The following is a 22,072-nucleotide window of genomic DNA, read 5'->3' on the forward strand; positions in this document are numbered from 1 at the left end:
AAAATGGTATGCTGTCATTGTTGTTATTGTCCTGAAGATATCCCAGAACGTGCAAAATAGTGAAAATTATTTTTTTCTCACCAAATTATATTGGAAAAGATACTAAAATGAGCAGTGTTTACTTTTAAACATTGAATGCTGTAATTGCCTGGATATTGTGACAGGCACTACAGTCAATGATAGACAAGACACATATCTTGCTTTCATAAAATCTGAAGTCTAAGGGAAGACAAACACATAAACTATAATTATCAAAATGGGTGTTAAGTGCTTTGATTAACATTTTTGGGAGGGCAAGTCCCTGCCTGTCTTCTGTGTCCCTATGATTTACTATAGTAGCTGAAACAGAAGAGGTACCAAGTAAATATTTTTGAACTAATGAATAAAAAATTAGTGAATCCAGCCTGGGATGATCAAGGAAGGATTGCTTCAGGGGTTGACTTTCATTTTGTTATTATGCATTTGTTGGGAGTCAAATAATCGCTGTTCTAAGCCAAGGCATTCAGAATAATAGACCTAGAACTTCCCCTCAAGAAATTCTCTCCCTATTGTTATTACAATGGAGGTTGGATGATGTCCAGGAAATAGTATTTCAAGTGCAGTAGCAATAGGACAAGTATATATGAAGGTTGTTGGGAGGAAGGGCTGCTTCCACTCTATTCTAGCGCTAATCACCTTAACACAGCATAGGATCTCTCTTCATGTTCTAGTTCTATATCTGCAAAATAAATGGCTTGGTCCGATGAACTTGGAGACCTTTCCCCTTCTGGTTTTCTAAGCCAGCCTACCTACATTCTTGTTACTCAGAAAAGATAAAGAGTCACAAAAGGACACCAGGGGAGAAAGAAGGGTCCAATTCACCACCACCAAGCTGCTGGACCTCATAAGTTAGGTCCGTTAAAAGTCATCATTGCGTGTTGGAGCAGCAGGTTTATCTGTACAAAGTAAGAGCTTGTCCTTGTCATTTCTATAGCATATGGAGGGAGGGGGAGGAGAATAATGAGCACATTCAAACTGAGTTTGATGTATGTTTTCCACTCCACAATAAAATCCTGAACTACACTTCCTTTGCTTCTACGTTTGCTCCCCAAAAATCCACCTTAAAAGATTTCCATGGGAAGAAACAAAGATCTTTTGTGAGGCCTTCAATCCCACATTCACGTCTACTATGAGGCAGCTTACGGCTTTGAGCTTGGTATCATAAAACATGGATGACAGCATACTTGGAGAGGTCTGTTCGGGCTCCCATGTCCTTGTAATAGGAGACCAGACACAGTCACCCACACAGTGGAAGCGGGCTAAACACAAAGTTCCCTGGATATGATCAGCTGTGAACTTGAAGCCTAGAGAATGCAAAGATCATGGCAAACCAAATGCACAGATAATCTAGTAGCTTAGTTTCTTCCCACTAGTCCTTTTCATAATTGATTGTATTTAGCAAAATGGACCAATTTGAATGTCCATTAATAAAAGTGTCATTAGGGCAGCAGTCAGTTTTTTACTAAGAGAAAGAGCAGGGAGCTGATACTTGCCATGTTGCACACAGCTATGAATGTTGCATCCTTGACATGATTTCAATTTTTGTCACAGTATCCACTGCTACTGGGCTTCTCAGGTGACTCAGTGGTAAAGACTCTGCCCAGCCAATGCAGGAGACATGGATTCAATCCCTGAGTTGGGAAGATCCCCTGGAGAAGGAGATGGCAACCCACTCTAGTATTCTTGCCTGGGAAATCCCATAGACAGAGGAGCCTGATGGGCTACAGTCCATGGGGTCACAAAAAGGCAGACATGAATAAGCAACTAAACAACTACAACATGGAGCCTTGAAAACATTAAGATAAAAGACATGGAGTGTTATTGTCTCCCTGTTTCTGCCAGAAGACGAGGAAGGGTGACAGATAAGTACACATACAATGAGAATCATTAAGTAAAGAGCAGCTTCTGCGACCTTAAAACTCTCTGTGAGGACAGAAGCAATTCAGGTCACGTTCTAGAAGGTGTTGCGCAACCAGCACACACATGAACACACACTCACAACACTACTACTGACCTCTTTCATGTCAAATGCCTCTAGATCGCTTCAGCGCCATAGGAGGGAAAATACGAGGCTCAGTCTAACACGTGTATTTGTTTCAGTGCAAACATATTAGAAAGACAGTCCCTTCATTGGCATCTGCCATCAGTTTGTGGAGGGAAATGAGTCGGAGACTTAGTTTGAAGTGCACTTATTCACCTGGCAGAACAAAATTGTTACAAGGACACAGAAGGATGAGTCTAGTCAACTTTCAAATCTGATGCAGTTCTCTGTTATCCACTCATTTATTCCTTCAACAATGTGCTCCTTTACTGTGTTTAACACTGTGAATGACCTAGAGGAAAGAGACGAGGGACACATACTTCCTGCTCTCAAGAAACTCATGGTTGAGACTTCTTTGATGGTCAAGTGGATAAGAATCCACCTGCCAATGCAGAGAACACAGGTTTAATCCCTGGTCCAGGAAGATCCTACATGCCTTGGGGCAACTAACCCATGCCCACAACTGCTGAACCTGTGTTCTAAAGCCTGTGTTCCACAGCTAGAGAAGCCACCACAACTAGAGAGCAGCCCCTGCTCTCCACAGCTAAAGAAAGCCTGTGCATAGCAACAAAGACCCAGCATACCCAAGTTAAATAAACGAATGAATAAATGAATAAATAATTAGGAAAAAAATGAAGCTCAGGGTTGAGTGGTTTAAGTAGCTAACATTCATTGAATTGGTCTAATCCTCACAACAGTCCTAGGATGTATGTATTACCATTTTCTCCATTTTGAAGATGGTATAATAATTTTTCCAAGGTCACACAGCCAGGGAGTGGCAGAACTGGGATTTGAACTCGGGAAGTCTCACTATAGCATGTATGTTCTCAACCATATGAAACACTAGTGACAGGCAGGATAGACAAGTATGAAAATGCAACGATATGGTATATCATGGAGCATAACAGATGGATTCTGGAGTATATGGGGAGGTTTTGAATGCTGGTTTTACAACAAATTAACTGCATGACCTCTGTTCATCTTTTCTCTTGTATTTTGGAGATAATCAGAGGATCTACTTCATGGGGTATTATGAGATTGAAATGAGAAAAATGGATGTAAACTGATTAGCAGAGTTTCTGACATGCACAACTCATAATAAATATTAGCTATTACTATTAATAATGATGAAGTTAATATAAGAAGTCTACATGATGACACTTAAGAAGTCATTTCTGCTTGAAATGTCAGGGAAGGTAGTTTGAAACTAGACCCCATGCATGGCCCCCTATCTCATTCTACTACACCATGTTTTGCTTCCTAAGTAATTCTTTAAGGAAAGCCCACATAAAAATTATAATTGTAATTAAAGGGCATGGCAATGTAACTTATACAGAGAAGCAAAATTGTTAATTAGTCATTAGGTATAAGAATAATATCACAGCTATAAAATAAGAAGATGTAAAAATGCTTTTTCAAAACGCAACAATGATGACTAGAAAGTCATATTTACCTAAGTCAATACACATACGTGATCAAAGGAAGCATAGGTTAGATTTGCTTATAAGAATGTCTCTTATTTGTGAATGACTATTATTTATACTTAGAACAGATGACTGAGAGAAACTGTAGGATCCTATTTCCTAGAGACAGTCTTGACTGGATGAGTTAAGGATGCCTCGGCAGGGTCAAAATGAATGAGGAAAGCAACTGTTTTCCCTGACCATGGAGCAAAAGTGGTGATGGACTTTCAGCAGAGGGGCCTCAGGGCCCCTATTTCTGCAGCTTAGTACATGATCTCCAGAGAAATAATGTAACTGTAAAATGTGAGAACAAATTCACAGATGGGAAGGTGGAGAGGGAGAAGACTTATACAGTCGTTTGGTCAACCTAATCTAATTTCAGATGAGGAAACAGGTCTAGAGATATAAGTGGCCTAGAACTATAACCGTTGTTTCATTATTGCTATTTAAGTATTCTCTGAAGCAGATATTAAACTATGGGCCCCTCCCTCAATGATATTTTTGATTCCTCATTCCTTTGAAAAAGGTAGCACTTTGGAAAACACAAAAGTTTAGAATACTTGAAAAGTTTTACAAGGAATCAGTGTCCACTACAATTTTGTTAAATGAATGGCGGATTTCTTCAGCTAGAGAGAGAATATATTTCTATCTGATTTACCTTTACACTATAAACCTGCCTGTGATTCAGAATTTTTTAGAATAATTTTCACATCTGTTATTTCATATCATCCTTAGAGCATCCCAAGGAACAACTAGCACACTATCATTTTTACTCAACAAGTGAGAAAACTAAAGTCAAATAAAGTTAAGCAAGGGATCCACATTTGGGAAAATAAAAGCTGGAAGCCAGATATAAAAGAAACCTGCAGTGTTGCTTTACAAAATTACATTCCTGCTTCTTTTCTTCTCTCTCCTTAATTTTATATTGTAATGTATCAAAAATGTTGTCTCATCTAATTTACAAGCTTCCCTTGGGGTTACATGATGTGCAAGGATATTTGAATTAAAATTCTTCTTGACTGTTGAATCAGAGGGAAATAATTTGACATGCTTCGTGCATAAGTACTTGATGTCTAGAGATACTCTTTCAATCCAATTTAGGTGACTTTTTTGTTGTATTTTTCTTTCAGTTTTAAACTATTACAGTGTGATTCTGATTTTGTCACTTTTCCTTTTCTTATTTAAATGTTTCTGATGGAAATAATGAGTAACAATCTGCAATAGGGATAGAGAAGAGTTTATCTGAACCAAACCAGGACTACAGCCTGGGAGACACAGATCCAAGAAGTACTTAAATTGTGTTTTGCCAGGCTGCAAAATGGGAGATGCTTATAAAGACAAGAACCACAATATTACATAAGTTGTTTTCAAAAATTATAGTTGGAGCTGGCAAGAAGTAAGGGTGCCTGTTAAGCTAGTGTTGGTTGGGGTCTGAAATGTTACATGGGGAGAACTTGAGACTATAGTGTTGCAGCTGGCGACTGCAGGCAGATATTGTTTTGAGAATAGCAAGGTGGTGTCCTTAAGTATGATAGACTTCAGAAAATTCAGGTTCTCAATGATATGAGAATGTATGTAAAACCACATCCACAGTAGCCAACCAGATCCATTTCGGTTGTATGAACCTCAGTTATTCCATTTAAATTTTTAAATGTATTCTTTTCTTTAATGGTTAAAGTAGATATACAATGTATGTTTGATAGGCCACAAGGTAGGCTGTTCTAATTAGCATCATGTATAAACCAAATCATGTATAAGCCAGAATGACTTCCCCATACCTCAATATGTGAAAATTTCTTCCATCAACATGTTATACCAAAACTTCTTAAAGTTTATTTAATTTAGGAAGGTGATTTCAAAAGATTTGAAGTTTTCCTCTACTTTCTCTAGTTTGTTAGAGAGGAAGTGGTTTATAAAATAAATACAAAGTCAAATAACAGCTCATCCACAAAATATTCTTTGCAGAATCTTCCCAAAATGTCACACTGTGAACAACAAAAGATGATAATGGAATATACAGACACTCATATTTATGGCATTACATGAGAGAGGGATTTTTTTTTTCTTTGAGCTGGTGACATTTTTCAGGCTACAACTGAATGAATGATTAGGAATAATAATGCCTACTCCTAGGAGGTAAGGTGTTACCTGACTGTGTCTATCCAAGACTACAGTTTATCAGAATCTCAGGAAAAAAAAGTTTTTTGGTTTTTTGCTCTTTTTCTTAAATTTGAATCACTTATTTCTTTCAGATGACCTTGGAGACATTATCCAAGTTATCTACAGAAAAATAGAAATAAATTAGATAGCATTTTATTTACCTTTCAAAAAAGAGATGCTAGTAGGTGTTAACTAGAGTGAGTGTTCTTGAAACTCATGCATCCCTTTTCATCATAGGCAAGTGTTGAATATTTGGGATATGTATAGCCATGCTGTAGGGACTTTCCTGGTGGTCTAGTGGCTAAAACTCTGTGCTCCCAATGCAGGGCACCTGGGTTTGGTCCCTGGTCAGGAAACTGGATCCCACATGCCACAGCTCAGAGTTCGCATGATACAACTAAGGTCTACTTTTCCAATAAATAAATTTTTTCCAAAAGCCATGCTATATGTAAAGAACTGTCTCTCATCTTAACTATCTTTCAGTTTGGTGGAGGAGCATAAGCACATAAGTAATTAAAATAAAAAGTATACAATATAAGTGTAAACAGAAGCTGTAAATAAGTTTGAAGTTACTTAATATTGATCAGTAAATGGCAGGTGTTATCCTTAATAGCAATCATGAAAGCACAAATGAATGCACAGCTGATTTCCTACTATAGAGAGTGTAGGGAGCATTTCTTCTACCAATACTTCCACCAATTCCAACTGGAGAAATGGGAGAAAAAACTGGAGAAAGGAACTCAAAGTGTTTTTAAACTCTAATGTAGCATGATCTTCACTACAGCCCTCATTCTTTATTCTCCCCGCAATATACTTATCACTATTTTATAAACAGAGAAATTGAGGATCAGAGAGTTTAAGGCTACACAACAGGAAAGTAGTATATCTGGGTTTTGAACCCAAATTCATTTGCTTCCAAAGCTAACAAACTCTCCTCTACAGTAACTTTCTTCCTATTCTACTATGGACTGAATCCCACCCATAGATAAACAAAATATTCAGCTATAGAAGAGGTCAAAATGAGAATTTTTTAGGTCAAAATACTGAGATCTAAAAATGTGTGGTGAGACACAAGATGGAGTACTGAAATGCTATCAGAGTTAGGATGTGGAGAGTCTTAATACTGGTTAGGGAGTTGCTTGTTAGTATGTAACACTGGAGACATTGATTGTCACATTGAGGGGAGAGAGAATTGTAATGGCATCTAGGGGCTAAGAGGCAAGGTATGTGACTAAATGTCCTACTTTATACAAGACAGTGCCCGCAATATATAGTTATCTCTTCTGAAATGTTCTGAAAAGAGCTGAGGTTGAGAAACCCTGATGTAGGTAATGGGAATCCATTACGGTATTTTAAGATATTTATATATAGTTTAAAATGATCATACTGACCCCAAAACTTAGGGAAAATTGGAGTTAGGACTTGAAACCAACAAGGCAGTTCACAGATTACTGTAGATTTATATTACAAATCTCTAAAGAGATAAGTGTTGACCATGAGATAAGAGATAGACTGAGAGATAGTGCACAGGTGAAATTAAAATTGTGATGATCAATTGATTTGTTTCTCTCTCTTTTGGAAGCCTTACTTAACACACAAGGATTAATTCCAGATTTTTAGACTGAGTGGATAGACAGATGAGTGTGCCATGAATTTAGAAATGGATGCTCAGTGGAAAAGAAGCCCTGCTATATACTAATCATTATTTTTTATGAAAAGGTTTAAATAATATCACTTTGGAACATATTTAGTTGGTATAGCAATGAAAAATCACTATCTATGAGTTATCTAGTAGATATTTGGAAATGCAGTAATTTTGAAAGCAATGTCACTTAGAGATGTAGATTCCCACAGCCATCTGGATCAAAATGACATTAGGAGCAGGGGTGAGAAAGAAAATTTCTTATTAGAGTTAAGAAAAAGGTGGAAATGACAGCTGAAGACAGAACTGTACCAGGAACTTCTTCATTTGCTTTGCAGAAAGATGAAGACCAGTGCCAGAGAGACAGGAGGAACTCAGTACTCTATGGCTGAAAAACCAGTGAGTTAGCAAAAGAAACTGAAAATGAGAGAGAAAAGGAGAATGTGACTCTACAGAGTACTGTCAAGATGGTAGGCACATTCAGCATTGCTCAATTTTTAATGCTACAAAGAAGCTGGTAGTAGACTTGAAGACTGAGATATCCTTTCAGATTGAGATGCTCAGTTATGGATACTAAGAGATCATGAGCAGTTTTAACCGTATTATAGCAGCTGAAGCTGAATGGTCATGAGCTGAGATGTAAATCATAGGATGAAGAGAGAAAATTTTTGAGTTGAAGAGAAGGAGGGAGATAGAAAGATGTGAACACCAAAGAAATGTTTTCTTAGTAAGAATATACCTAGTTCTCTCCTACCCATACATAGATAACTGAGTATATATTCAGAGTGAATAAAACTAAAAACTTCAAAGATTTGTAGTTAAGAAACTACAGCATCAGCTTAGAAAAAAGCACCTCCTACAATTTGAGTTGTGTGTTCATTTCTTTGGGCCTCTAATCAAATCAGAATCTGTCATATATAAAGATGATGGAGATGTCTAGCTGGCCCAGTTGTTTCCCAGACTGGTCTGGGAGTCGGGACAAGTTCAAAAGCTAGTGACAAACATGGATTTTCCTGCCCCCCACTGTAAAGGAGGATTTGTGTATTTAGGTGGGGCCTGAAGAATTGCATGTTTCAAAACCTTTCCAGGTGATTCTAGTGAAGATATTCCTTAAAACAAATTTTGAGAATTCTGTCCCACAGTCCTCATTTCAGAGGTCAGACTAAGCCAAATTCAAGGTCAGACAGCTAAGGAAAGAAAGGTCTGGAGCTGGAATTCAGCTGCCCTGACCTGAACACCAAAGCTCCTTCATTAGACAACCCAACTCTCCTGCAGTGGACATACTGGGGATCTGGTGTCTTCTGATGCATTGGTGTGTGTCATCAGGATCTAATTCATTGCCTTCAGGGTTACGAGCGCCAATCTGTAAATATATGCTCAGATTTGTCTCTTCAGTGTATCAGTCACCAGGATTATGACATAAGATCAATGAGACCTCAGGCACCTCAGTATTATCCTCAGTGCCTTTCTGGTGTGTTTTATTTTTAAACTAGAATTATTTTTAAAATTAAGATTTATTATTATTTTTTTATGTGGACCATTGTTAAAGTTTTTACCGAATTCATTACAATATTGCTTCTATTTTACATTTAGGTTTTTTGACCTCCAGGCATGTATAATCTTAGCTCTCTGACCAGGGATTGAACCCACAAGCCCTGCAGTAGAAGGTGAAGTCTTAACCATTGGATCACCAGGGAAGTCCCGGTGTGTTTGGCAAATGGCTTTTTTCTTTCCTGGATAACAGCTTTTCTCTCTAGGAACCAGGTGTTATGTGGAGAAAGGCTATGTCTAACCTCCAGGTTCTTGCTACTGACAGAAAAACTGAGAGATTCCTTTTCAAGGTCAAATTGCTCACCTTATTGTCTGTTTTACCCTCTAGGAGAGTATGTTGTTATGACAACTCATTTCCACCTGAAGAGAAAGATTGGATATTTTGTTATTCAAACATACCTGCCGTGCATAATGACAGTTATTCTCTCCCAAGTCTCATTCTGGCTCAACAGAGAGTCTGTGCCAGCGAGGACGGTCTTTGGTAAGCGCCAGTCAAGACATATGCAAGGGCCACTAAGTTGCTTCATACCTGTGACATTGCAGATAGAATGAAAAAAAATAATTATACACTAAGTTTGGAGTTAGTACAACAGAAAGGGTCAAGGTATTACCATTTTCATTATGACATGATTGTAAAAAATTCTTTTTTAAAATAGCAAGCTGTTTTAGTGCATGTTAATTGATGGGATTAATGAACACTTGATTTGCTGTTTGAAAAGAAATGTAATGAAGCAGGCATAATGTGCTTCGTGATAGATTAAAATGTACACATAGGAACACTTATACCTAAACCATACATTTAGAATACATAATCAAGTGTCAGTATATCTTTTGAGAATATGAGAAAATATCAGCAGAACTACTTCCTTAATATATGAAAGCAGGGATTCTTTATATAGAAATAACTTAGTGATGACCATTATACGAGTACAGGAATATCTTATTTTTACTAATGTGTGCACTTCTGAAGAGTTACAAATATTTTTTTCTATGAAAATATTCTAAATGCCTTAGATACTTTGAGTTGTCAATCTAATGGAAAATTATTTAAAGGGTAATAACTTTTTACTAATAGGAAAACTCATGCCTAATTCATTGATTTCAGTTCAGTTCAGTTCAGTTCAGTCGCTCAGTCGTGTCCGACTATGTGACCCCATGAATTGCAGCACGCCAGGCCTCCCTGTCCCTCATCAACTCCCGGAGTTCACTCAAACTCACATCCATCGAGTCGGTGATGCCATCCAGCCATCTCATCCTCTGTGGTCCCCTTCTCCTCCTGCCCCCAATCCCTCCCAGCATCAGAGTCTTTTCCAATGAGTCAACTTTTCACATGAGGTGGCCAAAGTACTAGAGTTTCAGCTGTAGCATCAGTCCTTCCAAAGAATACCCAGGACTGATCTCCTTTAGAATGGACTGGTTGGATCTCCTTGGAGTCCAAGGGACTCTCAAGAGTCTTCTCCAACACCACAGTTCAAAAGCATCAATTCTTCATTGATTTAGAACTGTGTATTTCATATAAAGAGCTCCTGCCTGTATTATAGTACACTGTCTTAAGTATACTTTTAAGAATAATAAACACAAGATTTCATTAACAAAAACTTGATGACTCATTCACTTATTTAGTCATTGACTTGTCTTTTGAAATCTACTATGAGGGCCTACTGTGTTCTAATGTAGCTGTCACCATAACATTACCCACTCCTCTCATGAATTTGGGAGTTTAAAATTTGAATAGCAATAAAATATTGCAGAATACTTATTGAGTGTTTTTATATCATGCTCTGTTCTATGATATAACTCTCTATTCTCTTATTTAACACTAGAAAAATTCTCTGTAATATTACCCCTATGTTTTAGACAAGAAAGCTAAGGAACAAGATGTTAAGTACTGGGTTGGCCAAAACGGTCATATAGCTTGAATGAATTTTTTGGCCAATCCAATAACTTGCCCAAGGTCAGAAACTATGAGGTGAAGGAATCTGGAATAAGATCCAGCCTCTTAGCTTTAAAGGCTGTGTTCTTAATGATGATGAGGTACCACTCCCCATGTATTACCTGTTCCATGACAAGGCTAAGAATGGGGTTGATTTAGGCAGCGTAATTCATTTGGAAATAACCATCACATATTCAATTGGTGAAAGTTACAATTATCAAGGTTCATTCCAGAAATATCAAGGTTCATTCAAATATATAATAGGCACATGCTATGTTTATAACTCTTTACTACAAAACAAAAGGCTTCAGATGCTTACAGTCTAAACTGAGGATTTTTCTTGTGCAAAGACCCTTATGGCATCATGGCTTTATCCCAGGAAAAAAGTAAGACGCTTCTACCAGGGCCCAGAAAAGAATCTGGACAAGTTGCTTCTGGGATGGAAACCACCAAATCTTTGCTGTGACATCAGTCTAAGAGCCCAGCTAAATCAAGACCCAAAATGATTCCAGCCACCAGGCAGAAGACTAGTTAATTTAAAACTCTTTTTTTCCCTTATCACAATTTGTAAATATTAACTAGTGTTTAAGCCACTTATTTGGAGAAGGCAATGGCACCCCACTCCAGTACTTTTGCCTAGAAAATCCCATGGACGGAGGAGCCTGGTAGGCTGCAGTCCATGGGGTTGCTAGAGTTGGACACGACTGAGCGACTTCACTTTCACTTTTCACTTTCATGCACTGGAGAAGGAAATGGCAACCCACTCCAGTGTTCTTGCCTGGAGAATCCCAGGGACAGGGGAGCCTGGTGGGCTGCCATCTATGGAGTCGCACAGAGTCGGACATGACTGAAGCGACTTAGCAGCAGCAGCAGCAAGCCACTTATTAGAACTGAAGATTGAACTCTTGTCAGATGCTCACTTTATATATATATATATATATATAGTTTGAGCCCTTTATTCACTTGAATGTTTTAATTAGAACCAATGAGATATTTCCTTTATATTTTACATTTATTTTTATAGAATGAGCCCAGCACTATAGTAAAAATGGTTTTTTTAAAGGCTCACTTTCCACCCCCTCTGTCCCCAACAAATCTACTCTTTCTTTTTGGATATCCTATAAAGCACTTTGGAATGTTTTGTAAATCAAAAATCTTCCTCTTAATAGTTTCAACAGTCTGCTCGCCTAGCCAACTCATGCCCCTTTGGTGAACATAACTACATATCTGTAAATACAACCGTGGCAAGTATTTCTGTGAATCAAGTTATATATTTCTAATGTTTTAAGCTCAATAAAATCACAAATGCAATTTTCCAAGACTTTTAGCCTTTTAAAATTTATTTAATACATATGTCTTTATTCTTTTTAGTTTGTACTCAGCATATTCCTCTGAGCTGTAGGGGATGACTGAGAGGGTCATAGGTATTTAAAGAAAAAAATATCAAAAGGAAAAAAAAAGCAAAAGTTATACCTTGCAACAGTTTATTAAATGGCATCCAGAATGCAACAAAGCTGAAACCATTTTATGTCTTAAAACATCATCTTCTGACCTTCCCTGCTCTTTCTTATTTGAAGACAGTGTGGTCATGTGATTTTGATTCCAGATACACCCACGTTTTGGGTTCAATCTTGTCTTTTAAGTGTTGGTTACTTATAAAATGAGAGTATAATTAAAATAAAACAGTGCCATTTAAAAGATTAGGTGAGAAAAATAAAATAAAATTTGTATTTTGTCACCCTCAGTACTTGGAACTTAATAGATGCTCAACACATTTTAACTTTTTTCCCTTTCTCTATAGCTGGAATTGTAAGATGACAACACACATACATACACACACACACAGCATTCCTCTCTTTATGCTATTCTTAATTGTTTTTAATTTATGGATACATTTTGTTTAAGAACTTCTATTCCCAAATTACTTTTAGCAGTTGACTGTCCACATAAACCAAAATTTAAAAAAAAAAATGGAATTCACTTTAGCAGGGATTTATCCAAAAGGAGTGAAGCTGTCAATAATAAGTTATTAACTTTGCCCTTAGTAAGTATCAGGCTCAATACTTTATTACATTATTTTATTAAATACTCACAATAGCCCTCTGAGTTAGACTTATTCAAATTAAATTACAAGGGAATAATTACAAAAAAACTCCAGAAGTTCAGACTTGTGAGACAGACTTCCCAAGGTCACTCAGCAATTACAGAGCTGGGGCTTGAAACTGGGTTGCTCTGTTCCCCAAATACTGACATTTAATTACTTTGCTCTTTGCTCAAGTTAATATGTAAATTTGGGGGCTTTTCCCCAGCTAATATGTAATATGGATAATGCCCCAAAATGTCCTGCAACACCTCCAAAGCTCATAGTAAGTCTATTCCCTACAACTGTGACCATGTATCAGAAATATGACATACTGAAAATCTCAGTGTTCTTAATCCTATCACTTCCTAATAGAGCTGCAAAGATAAATTACCTTGAAATTCATGTAAAACTGGGAATATTGGATGCTTTAAACTGCCTTGGAAAAATTAGCTGCCTACCAGCTGCATGACCCTACTGATTCTCTAAAATTAATCAAAAGAGGAATCATAGGTATGAGTTTTAGACAGATGGGATGACAATATCTTCTGTGGCAATAATTGACTTATCTTTAAAATGCTTTCACATATTATTATATTTATTCCTCTAACCCTATGAATGTGTAAAAGTTTTCCTTTCTTGGAATTTCAACAATGATATACACCGACCAAGGGAATGAAGTGTAAGTCACCACATTTACAGTTATGGAAACTGAGGTCCTTAGGAGCTAACTCACTTGTTCAAAGCTATAGAGTTAATAAATAGTGAGGGACTAGCTACTGGAAGAGGTTAAGATTTTTTCCACACCATGCAGTCTAAGTTATTGGGTTCCTGTGATTTTTTTTTTCCATAAATTTTCAAATGGCTTAAAAGGAGACTTACAGTATTCTAACTCATAGATTGCATCATATATAGTAGGTTGAAAATATTAACTTGTTAAATGGATATTATTGAATGTCATCCTTCAAAACAAACTCCTATAATTGGGCTCAGTGGTAGAAGAATCTGCCTGCAGTGCAGGAGATGCAGGAGACATGGGTTTGATCCCTGGGTTGGGAAGATCCCCAGGAAGAGGGCATGACAACCCACTCCAGCATGCTTGCCTGAAAAATCTAATAGAGGAGTCTGGTGGGCTACAGTTCACAGGGTCACAAAGAGTCAGACAGGACTGAAGCAACTGAGCACACAAGCAAACTGAAAGCAACTGACTTGAAAATGGCTTTGAATAGAGGTGATTTTAATCAGTTGGGATAGATTCATAGATTAGGGAAGATATATAGCAGCATTAGCAGAAAGAGTAAGACTTTGATGAATGTATGCAAATTTGGTTTTGCCATTTCTGAGCTATGTGACCTCAAGCAAGTCACCTGAGACTTATTTCAATAATTTCTTCAAAAGAGCAGCTATTTCAAGAATCAGGAAAAATAGTATAAAAGACAAAGCGTTAATAACATAATAAAACATTATCCGAAGATAATTTAGTTATCTGTTGATGATCAATTATCAAAAAGTTATTGGTTTTATGGTTTATATATTCAAGGATTGTTCAGTCACTCAGTAGTGGCTGACCCTTTGCGACCTCATGGACTGCAGCATGCCAGGCTTCCCTGTCCTTCACTATCTCTGTAGAATATTAAACAGAGCTGAGGATTCAGTGATTACTTATGGATCCTGGACAGTGACAATCTCTGCTTTCTTTTTCCTAGAGTTGGGGACAGTGAAGGAATATTATTTCCTTTCCTCACCAGGGCACTGTGTTCAAGATGCCTATTTAAGGGAGTTCACGATCTTATTAATGGCTTCTCAATAGCAGAGCAGTTTATCCCTCCAAGAACTGCCCTTCAGTACTGCCATACTATGAACTACAAACTACATTGGGATTAAATTAAAACTCACCCATCCCAAACCAAACGGGATGAACTGGAAAACATACTCTGTGTGTGTTTCATTTTATACAAGTAGGGTGACTTCAGTGATGAAAGTTTATAGTATGAACCTAAAAATTAACTTTCTTTCTTTGCAGGAGTCACAACTGTGCTCACCATGACAACTTTGAGTATCAGTGCCAGAAATTCCCTCCCTAAGGTGGCTTATGCAACTGCTATGGATTGGTTTATTGCAGTGTGCTATGCCTTTGTATTCTCAGCTCTGATCGAGTTTGCCACAGTAAACTATTTCACCAAGAGAGGTTATGCATGGGATGGGAAAAGTGTGGTTCCAGAAAAGGTAAATGCTTTAATATCTCCTGTGATATTGCACCATTATGTCTTTTTAAACCTGTAAGATGTAATGTGTGAGCTTGGGGGAATGGCTGAAGGATGCAGAGAGAGGGTAAAGAAGATTGTTTTTTTCTTATGTCATAAATGATTAAGTGCTGTGAGAATTTCCTCACTGCTAAGGAAGGAGGTTGTTTCTGTGGATAGGTGTGCAGAGTCAAGGGAAGGAAATAAAGGAGAAACACAAAGGTAAACATTTGTATTCAAGTATGGTTTCCTATGGTCCCCATTAATGTGAGAACAGTTTTAACAAACTTGATATTGGGAGCAATTATGCCATTATAATTTTTGTGACTTGAAAATCATAGTTTTTTGGGTGTTTGGTCCTAATAACTTTGGTCCTAAATGTTATTACTTTAATGACTCAACTGAATTGAGCTTACAAAATGCATTATCTCTAATTTTCACTAAAGTAAAGGTCAGGAAACATATTTTCTTTTTCCAAAAGAGAGGTTTGCTTTAAGAATCACAACACAGAATTCACAAAATTTCTTCATTGTAGAAAATTAGCAAGTCAAGAATATCACTGTTCTTCTGTTAGAACATATTTTGGAGTGACTTTTAAAGCATGGTTGGGGAGGATATTTCTGATTCTGGGGTTTGAAATAAAAATATGTCAAAAGGCAAGAAAGTCTTGGGATGGTGGAAAGAAAGGCAAAGTCAGAGTCCCAGAGGTTCTAAGGCATCTAGAAGTAACCTAGGAGGAATTTCTCTACAGCAAATGAAGAGTACTAGTGTCCTGAATCAGTCTCTAAAAATAGTTATGTTGTCAAATATACTTGAAAAATACTGAATACTCTCACAGAGTCACAGTATATTAGAGAGTCTGAGAGGGTCTACAGTAAAGAAATTCATTTAATGATGTTTTTCCCACAGCTCCATGAATATATTAGAAAAGAGGATCCTTTGTAGAAACATCTACCACATTTAATAGAATCTATAGTGTTACTGATTCTAAGATGTACCACTAATTTATGTGTACATAAGAAAGAACATATGCTGCCAAGTAAAAACTCTTTGAGATTTACCATTCAGCCACAGGTGGATCTATTGAATACTCAACTCAAAGCAAAGGAAGTTCTGTGTGGGGTATGCTATACCAACCAAAATGGACCAGACCCAGGTCCTAAAAATTCACCTTGCCTTGACACATCCTCAACTTAGTATAAAAAGCATATCTGAATTTCCAAACCAAGAATCTTGTCTCAGGATCAGTAGAGAGGAAACAAGACAAAAGAAACTGCACTTACCAGATGGAGAGAGAGGTGAGAGAGTGGAAACAGAGTTTTTGTCCAATACTTACTTTAGCCATTGATGGCCTCCATTTGTCCTAGAACAGAAGGACAACCCCAAAGGAAAGCAGTGAACCTGAAGATGTGTGATCATAAGACACTACAAATTGTGAGACATTGCCCAAAATCATAGCTGTGGACATTTTTAAAATCCACATCTTAGAATTAGTGGTACACTCTACCAAAGTTCTTCAGAACTAATGATACACAAACATTAGTGATATGCAACTGAAAAATGAAATGCAAACATTGGGAAAAGTTGTTTTTCTATCCTAATCCTTTCTTTGCATGCTGCAAGAAGCCAGTGTCTTTCTGATTGTAGCTTGTCAGTTGCAATTGTTAATGAATTGTTAGATGAATTGAACTTGATCTGGAAAGCATAGAATTTGGATTGAGGTGTTGGTGATCTCATATTTGAGTTTAGATTTCTTTCTGACTGTGTACTAGTCTTTAAGTGTTGTCTCAAATAAAATATTTCAATCTCTATCAATCTACAGTTCACATTATTCAGTGTACATATATAGATATAGGTATAGTCATATGTACATAGGCATCTACATATACATAAATAATACATTTATGCCCATATCTGGCATCTTATTAAGAAAGAGGATATTTTCTAAAATGTATTTTTGTCTCTGTAAAAATCTTCCACAGGGCTTTGCCAGTTTGATTTGCTTAAAACAGGGAATGTGAACACAATGTAATCCAGATCTCACTCTGACATTCAGAGAGGATACATTTTTTTTTTTCTGTAATTAGATAAAGTGTTTTCAGGAGAGTTAAAGTTTTGATGTCTGACATGGTATACTTGAAAATAAAAAGGAAATTCCAATAGGGCATCACATTTTCAAGTGAATATATAGTGGCCTTCTTAAGATCCACCCTCGTACGGTTAACTGCTAAATTAAATACTAACTTCTTAAAGAATATGCAACTATATCAGACCACATAGCTCTGAACAATGACCTACTTTATTTTTGAGAAGTGTCTATATGACAGAAACTAAGAAAAGCTGCAGTTATCAATTACCACACAGATAACATTAGTGAGCAGGTAACACTGAGCAAAAATCGAATCCAGGATATCCTGACTGACCCTGCTTTGTCATTTGTGCACTGGAAGCCTGAGGAGAAGGAGCAAAAAATAATTGGCTCATAAATTTTTTATCACTGCAAAACAAACTGCCCCAAAACTTAGTGACCTAAAACAGTAACCAAGCATTTGAGGCTAGGAAAAACCTGAGGTTATTTCTATTAGTCGAACATGGGCTCGCTGACGTAGTTCCCGCACCAGGGCAAGAAAATCTACAATGGCCTTTCTCCCATGTATGGGGCCTCATGCTGGCTGGATCTCTCACTGAACATAGTCTCTGGTCCCTCAGTGTCTAATCCATGCTTCATGTTTCTGTGGCATGTTTCCAGAGGGTAAAGAGTGAGGTTGCAAAGCTTCCTGAGGATAGGATCTTAAGCTGGCACAGCATCACTCTGCCAGAGTCACACGTCTAGATGTAATAAGTGGGGAAATAGACCCCATTTTTTGATTGGAAAGCCTGGAAAATATTTGTCTGCATTTTTCCCTAGCCTTATTGAAAGATATTTGACACATAGCATTGTGTAAGTTTAAGGTGTACAATGCAATTAATTAGATATATTATATATCATGAATTGGTTACCACCATAGTATTAGCTACTATCTCTAACTGGTCACAAAGTCCTTTCTGTGGTGAAAACATTTAAGATTTAGTCTCAGCAATATTAAAGTATGTGATACAGTATTGTTATCTAGAGTCATCATGGTTTAGTAGACATTAGGTGCTGTCCAAAATGTCCAAAGACATTTGGTCCATGGAAACCAACCCCAAATATTCATTGGGAGGACGGATGCTGAAGCTCCAATACTTTGACCACCTTATGTGAAGAGATGCCTCATTGGAAAAAGACTCTGATGTTGAAAAAGATTGGAGGCAGGAGGAGAAGGGGGTGACAGAGGGTGAGATGGTTGGATGGCATCACTAACTCAATGGACATGAGTTTGAGCAAACTCTAGGAGATAGTGAACAACAGGGAAGCATGGCATGCTGTAGTTCATGGGGTCACAAAGAGTTGGACACAATTTAGCAATTGAACAATAACAAAGGACTTTGATATGTGGTCCTGTCCAAAACCATTTGTCATGGATCCAGTATGCTCAAAGACATTTTGGATAGGACCAAATTGCAAGGACCATTGACGTAAAGCAAATGTCTCAAAGACCAACTGTCTTATGGACATTTTGGACCAAATGTCCCACCAGGTCACTTGTCAATTTTACAATTAGACCTTTGTGTCTGCGTTTTACATTTATTCCCAAAATGCTGTCATAAATTCCATTCTTTAGATGTTAAATAAAGCACTTGTTTGAGTTCTAAAGTAAAGGTCACTTTGCTCAAGAACTTATAAACTTGCTTCCCACAATTTACTAAACAAAATACTTTAACTCTTTCCTTTACAGCCAAAGAAAGTGAAGGACCCTCTTATTAAGAAAAACAACACTTATGCTCCAACAGCAACCAGCTACACACCTAATCTGGCCAGGGGTGACCCCGGCTTAGCCACCATTGCTAAAAGTGCAACCATAGAACCAAAAGAAGTCAAGCCGGAAACAAAACCACCAGAACCGAAGAAAACCTTTAACAGTGTCAGCAAAATTGACCGACTGTCAAGAATAGCCTTCCCGCTGTTATTCGGAATCTTTAACTTGGTCTATTGGGCAACATATTTAAACAGAGAGCCTCAGCTAAAAGCCCCCACCCCCCATCAATAGGTCCTGTCAACCATATTCTGTTGCTCAGTCCTCTGCACTGGGAATTGCTTTCTGTTCTCAACGTGGTAATTCCCATCTGCTTTATTGCCTCTGTCTTAGAGAATTTGAAGGTTTCCTTATTTCCATAATTCATATAAGAACAACAGACCCCTGTCTGGCCGTCCGGAGCAGATCAGAGCATACAGTTGAGAGACGGGATTCTGAGAGAGGGAGCCAGAGAGCAAAATCATGACAGAAGGAGACAGAAGGGAAGAGAGAGAAAAGGAGGGGGAAGTAGATCCAAAGATAGGAGGAAAAGTAGAAGAAAAATCCAACTTAACTCCAGGTCATTTGTAGATATATATTTCCAAATATTCTAGAAAAAAAAAAGATACTGTATATGTCAAAAATATTTTTATGTGAAGGTGTTTAAAAGAATATAATGTTTAATGAAGAAACATTTAAAAAAATCTATGTCTTTATTGCACAGATGATGATGTGTTTCTCACATTTCTGTTTTGTATTTTAAACCTATGTATAGCTTTAACAGTTTGTTTCCAAAGCTCAAGATCCCCATTCTTTCTCTTTTAAGAAATACCTAGGGCATTATTTTGTTGTTAAATGCTATTTTAAAATTTATGGAAATTGCATAGGCAAAGGTGCAGTGTCTCACAGTAAGAGCACATTTAATCCAATGGAGACAAATGCTTTAAATAGGCTGCTTTACTGTCATCTGAGCTTTTACCAGTAGACTCAATGAGGAATCATTCTAACAGATATATACACTCAATAAAACTAAAAAAAAAAAAATAATAATAAATTTAGATAGAACAGTTTTAAAATATTTATTTTCCACCCTCTCTATATCCAGATAACACATGCACCCAGTAATCACTTGATTTTCATTCTGAAGATGTTTTTAGAGGGGCAAAAATATTTTGCAAGCTCTAGAATTGTTGAATGTATTATTTTATATAACAGTACATTAAAAGCTTTAGATTGAAATTTATGACTAATAAACAAATATAGAATATATAAATTATATATGTAAATATGTAGCATGAGATTGTACATTTTTTTACTTTTTTAAAAGTTGTGTTCTTAAAATATTGTGTAGGACTCACCACTCTTAGCTGTTAGAATGTTGTTAAATGCTATGGAAATACTTTTACAGCCTGCATTTAAGACCAGAACAGTCTGAAGGAATCAGATGGAATTTACAATATGTGGGTATAAAATCTACTTATGTAGGGAAAGCTTGTAATTCAAACTGTTGTCCCATGTACAGTAGTGAATCAGTTGTTATCCACTCAAGTCATCCCACTTTTCCCTATTTTAGGCTCTTATAATATAAAAAGAAAATGGAAAAGCATTAGTGGGAGCTAGAAAATCAACTGTATATTACTGCTATCTTTGCTGATACCAACTATTTCAATAAGTGTTGTACCATATGTAGCATTAAATATAAAAATACATGAAAGAATGTACAGGAACTAGCTTTTATTGAGTAATATGACATTTCATTTATACTGTAGCAATATATTTGTAGGCATACTACGTAAGGGCTTTAATGACAAGAGGTCCATTCATACTCCCTATGAAAATTCTAGTCTCTTTCATTACTTCCCAGATATTTTAGAGATAAATATTTATGAAGAAGGTATTTTTGAAGTCTCCTTTTGTCTGACAGAATTTCAGAGATATTTAAAATTAGCATCCAGAATCCACAGGTCATGGGCTAACCACATTTAGAATACTATGGCATAAACCTGTCGTCATAATTACCAAATAAGACAGTTGGGATCCATACCCAAGTTTTGAGCAATGTTTGTCTCAAAAAGCTGTTATCCAGTGATGCAGGAAAATACAGTTTGTGTTTTCCTAAACAAACTCTGGTATTTTTAAATGTGCTTTATTGTTTGATTTGGTCCTGCCTAAATTCAATGAGCTAGGCCAATAAAGGCTGAACCAAGGAGATTTCATTCTTTGGTATCATGTGTAGATATCATGTATAGAAAATAAATTAAAATATGGCTCTAATTTCTGTGTTGCTGTTAATCTTGGTTTTTCTTTTTTTTCTTTTTGGTGTTAATCTAAGTGTTTATTAAGAGTATTTTATCTTCCAGACTCCTCATGGCTAACATTTGGTCTGTATTTTGCTCATTAGATGTGTATATTTCTTCTTAGTCTGCTTTATGCTATGCAATGACTGCATTTCTATCGTTTTTTAGTTTGTTAGTATGTATGGACAGTATTCTATTGTATAAATTGATTGCACAACTTATCAAAGACAAATGATTCTATGTAGCTTTTCTACAGTGCTTTGCTAAACCATGTAACACTAGTTAAGTCTTCCTTGAAAATAAAGATACACTCTTATAGAGGACAGTTCCTGTTAACTCCCAGGAAAAAATTTTAAAAGATGACACTGAATGTTTATGGCACCTTAGTGCAGTGAAGTGGCAATAAAACCTAACATGAATCAAGGTTGTTTATGGCAGATGCATGTATTGCTTTACAGAGTTTAGCAAAAGCTCTTAATTTTATGTCATACTGTATTCTATTATAATAATAAAGTTAACATTATTCAATAACAAAATGGAATGCTTGACTCTCTCTCTTTTCTTATTATCAGTACCATTACCCTGTTTTAAAGCATTTTCAAGTAGGAGCGCCTAAAAGTGCCAAGTGCTAACATGAATCTAGGCTACTCAGAAGACTTTTGAAGAGATGTCAATGGTATGATCCTAAACTATGATTTTAAATGAATCACTTTCAGAAAGAGAAATTCTTGAAAACCTAATATCTGTT

At 36.7% G+C, this 22,072-nt stretch overlaps 1 protein-coding gene across 2 annotated transcripts in view; it reads left to right on the forward strand.

Annotated features, from left to right (window-relative positions):
- GABRA1 (gamma-aminobutyric acid type A receptor subunit alpha1) overlaps positions 1-21,865 on the forward strand; it is a 58,340-nt gene extending 36,475 nt beyond the window's left edge. For both annotated transcript variants that reach the window (XM_019965356.2, XM_070793959.1), the window contains exons 8-10: positions 9,225-9,377; positions 14,933-15,135; positions 18,971-21,865. In XM_019965356.2, the coding sequence (XP_019820915.2) occupies positions 9,225-9,377; positions 14,933-15,135; positions 18,971-19,282 (668 nt within the window). In that variant the 3' untranslated portion in view covers positions 19,283-21,865. The remainder of the gene's footprint in view (positions 1-9,224; positions 9,378-14,932; positions 15,136-18,970) is intronic.
- Positions 21,866-22,072: the final 207 nt, after the last annotated feature.

The sequence above is a fragment of the Bos indicus genome, chromosome 7 (assembly GCF_029378745.1).
Source record: "Bos indicus isolate NIAB-ARS_2022 breed Sahiwal x Tharparkar chromosome 7, NIAB-ARS_B.indTharparkar_mat_pri_1.0, whole genome shotgun sequence".
Classification (NCBI taxonomy): Eukaryota; Metazoa; Chordata; class Mammalia; order Artiodactyla; family Bovidae; genus Bos; species Bos indicus.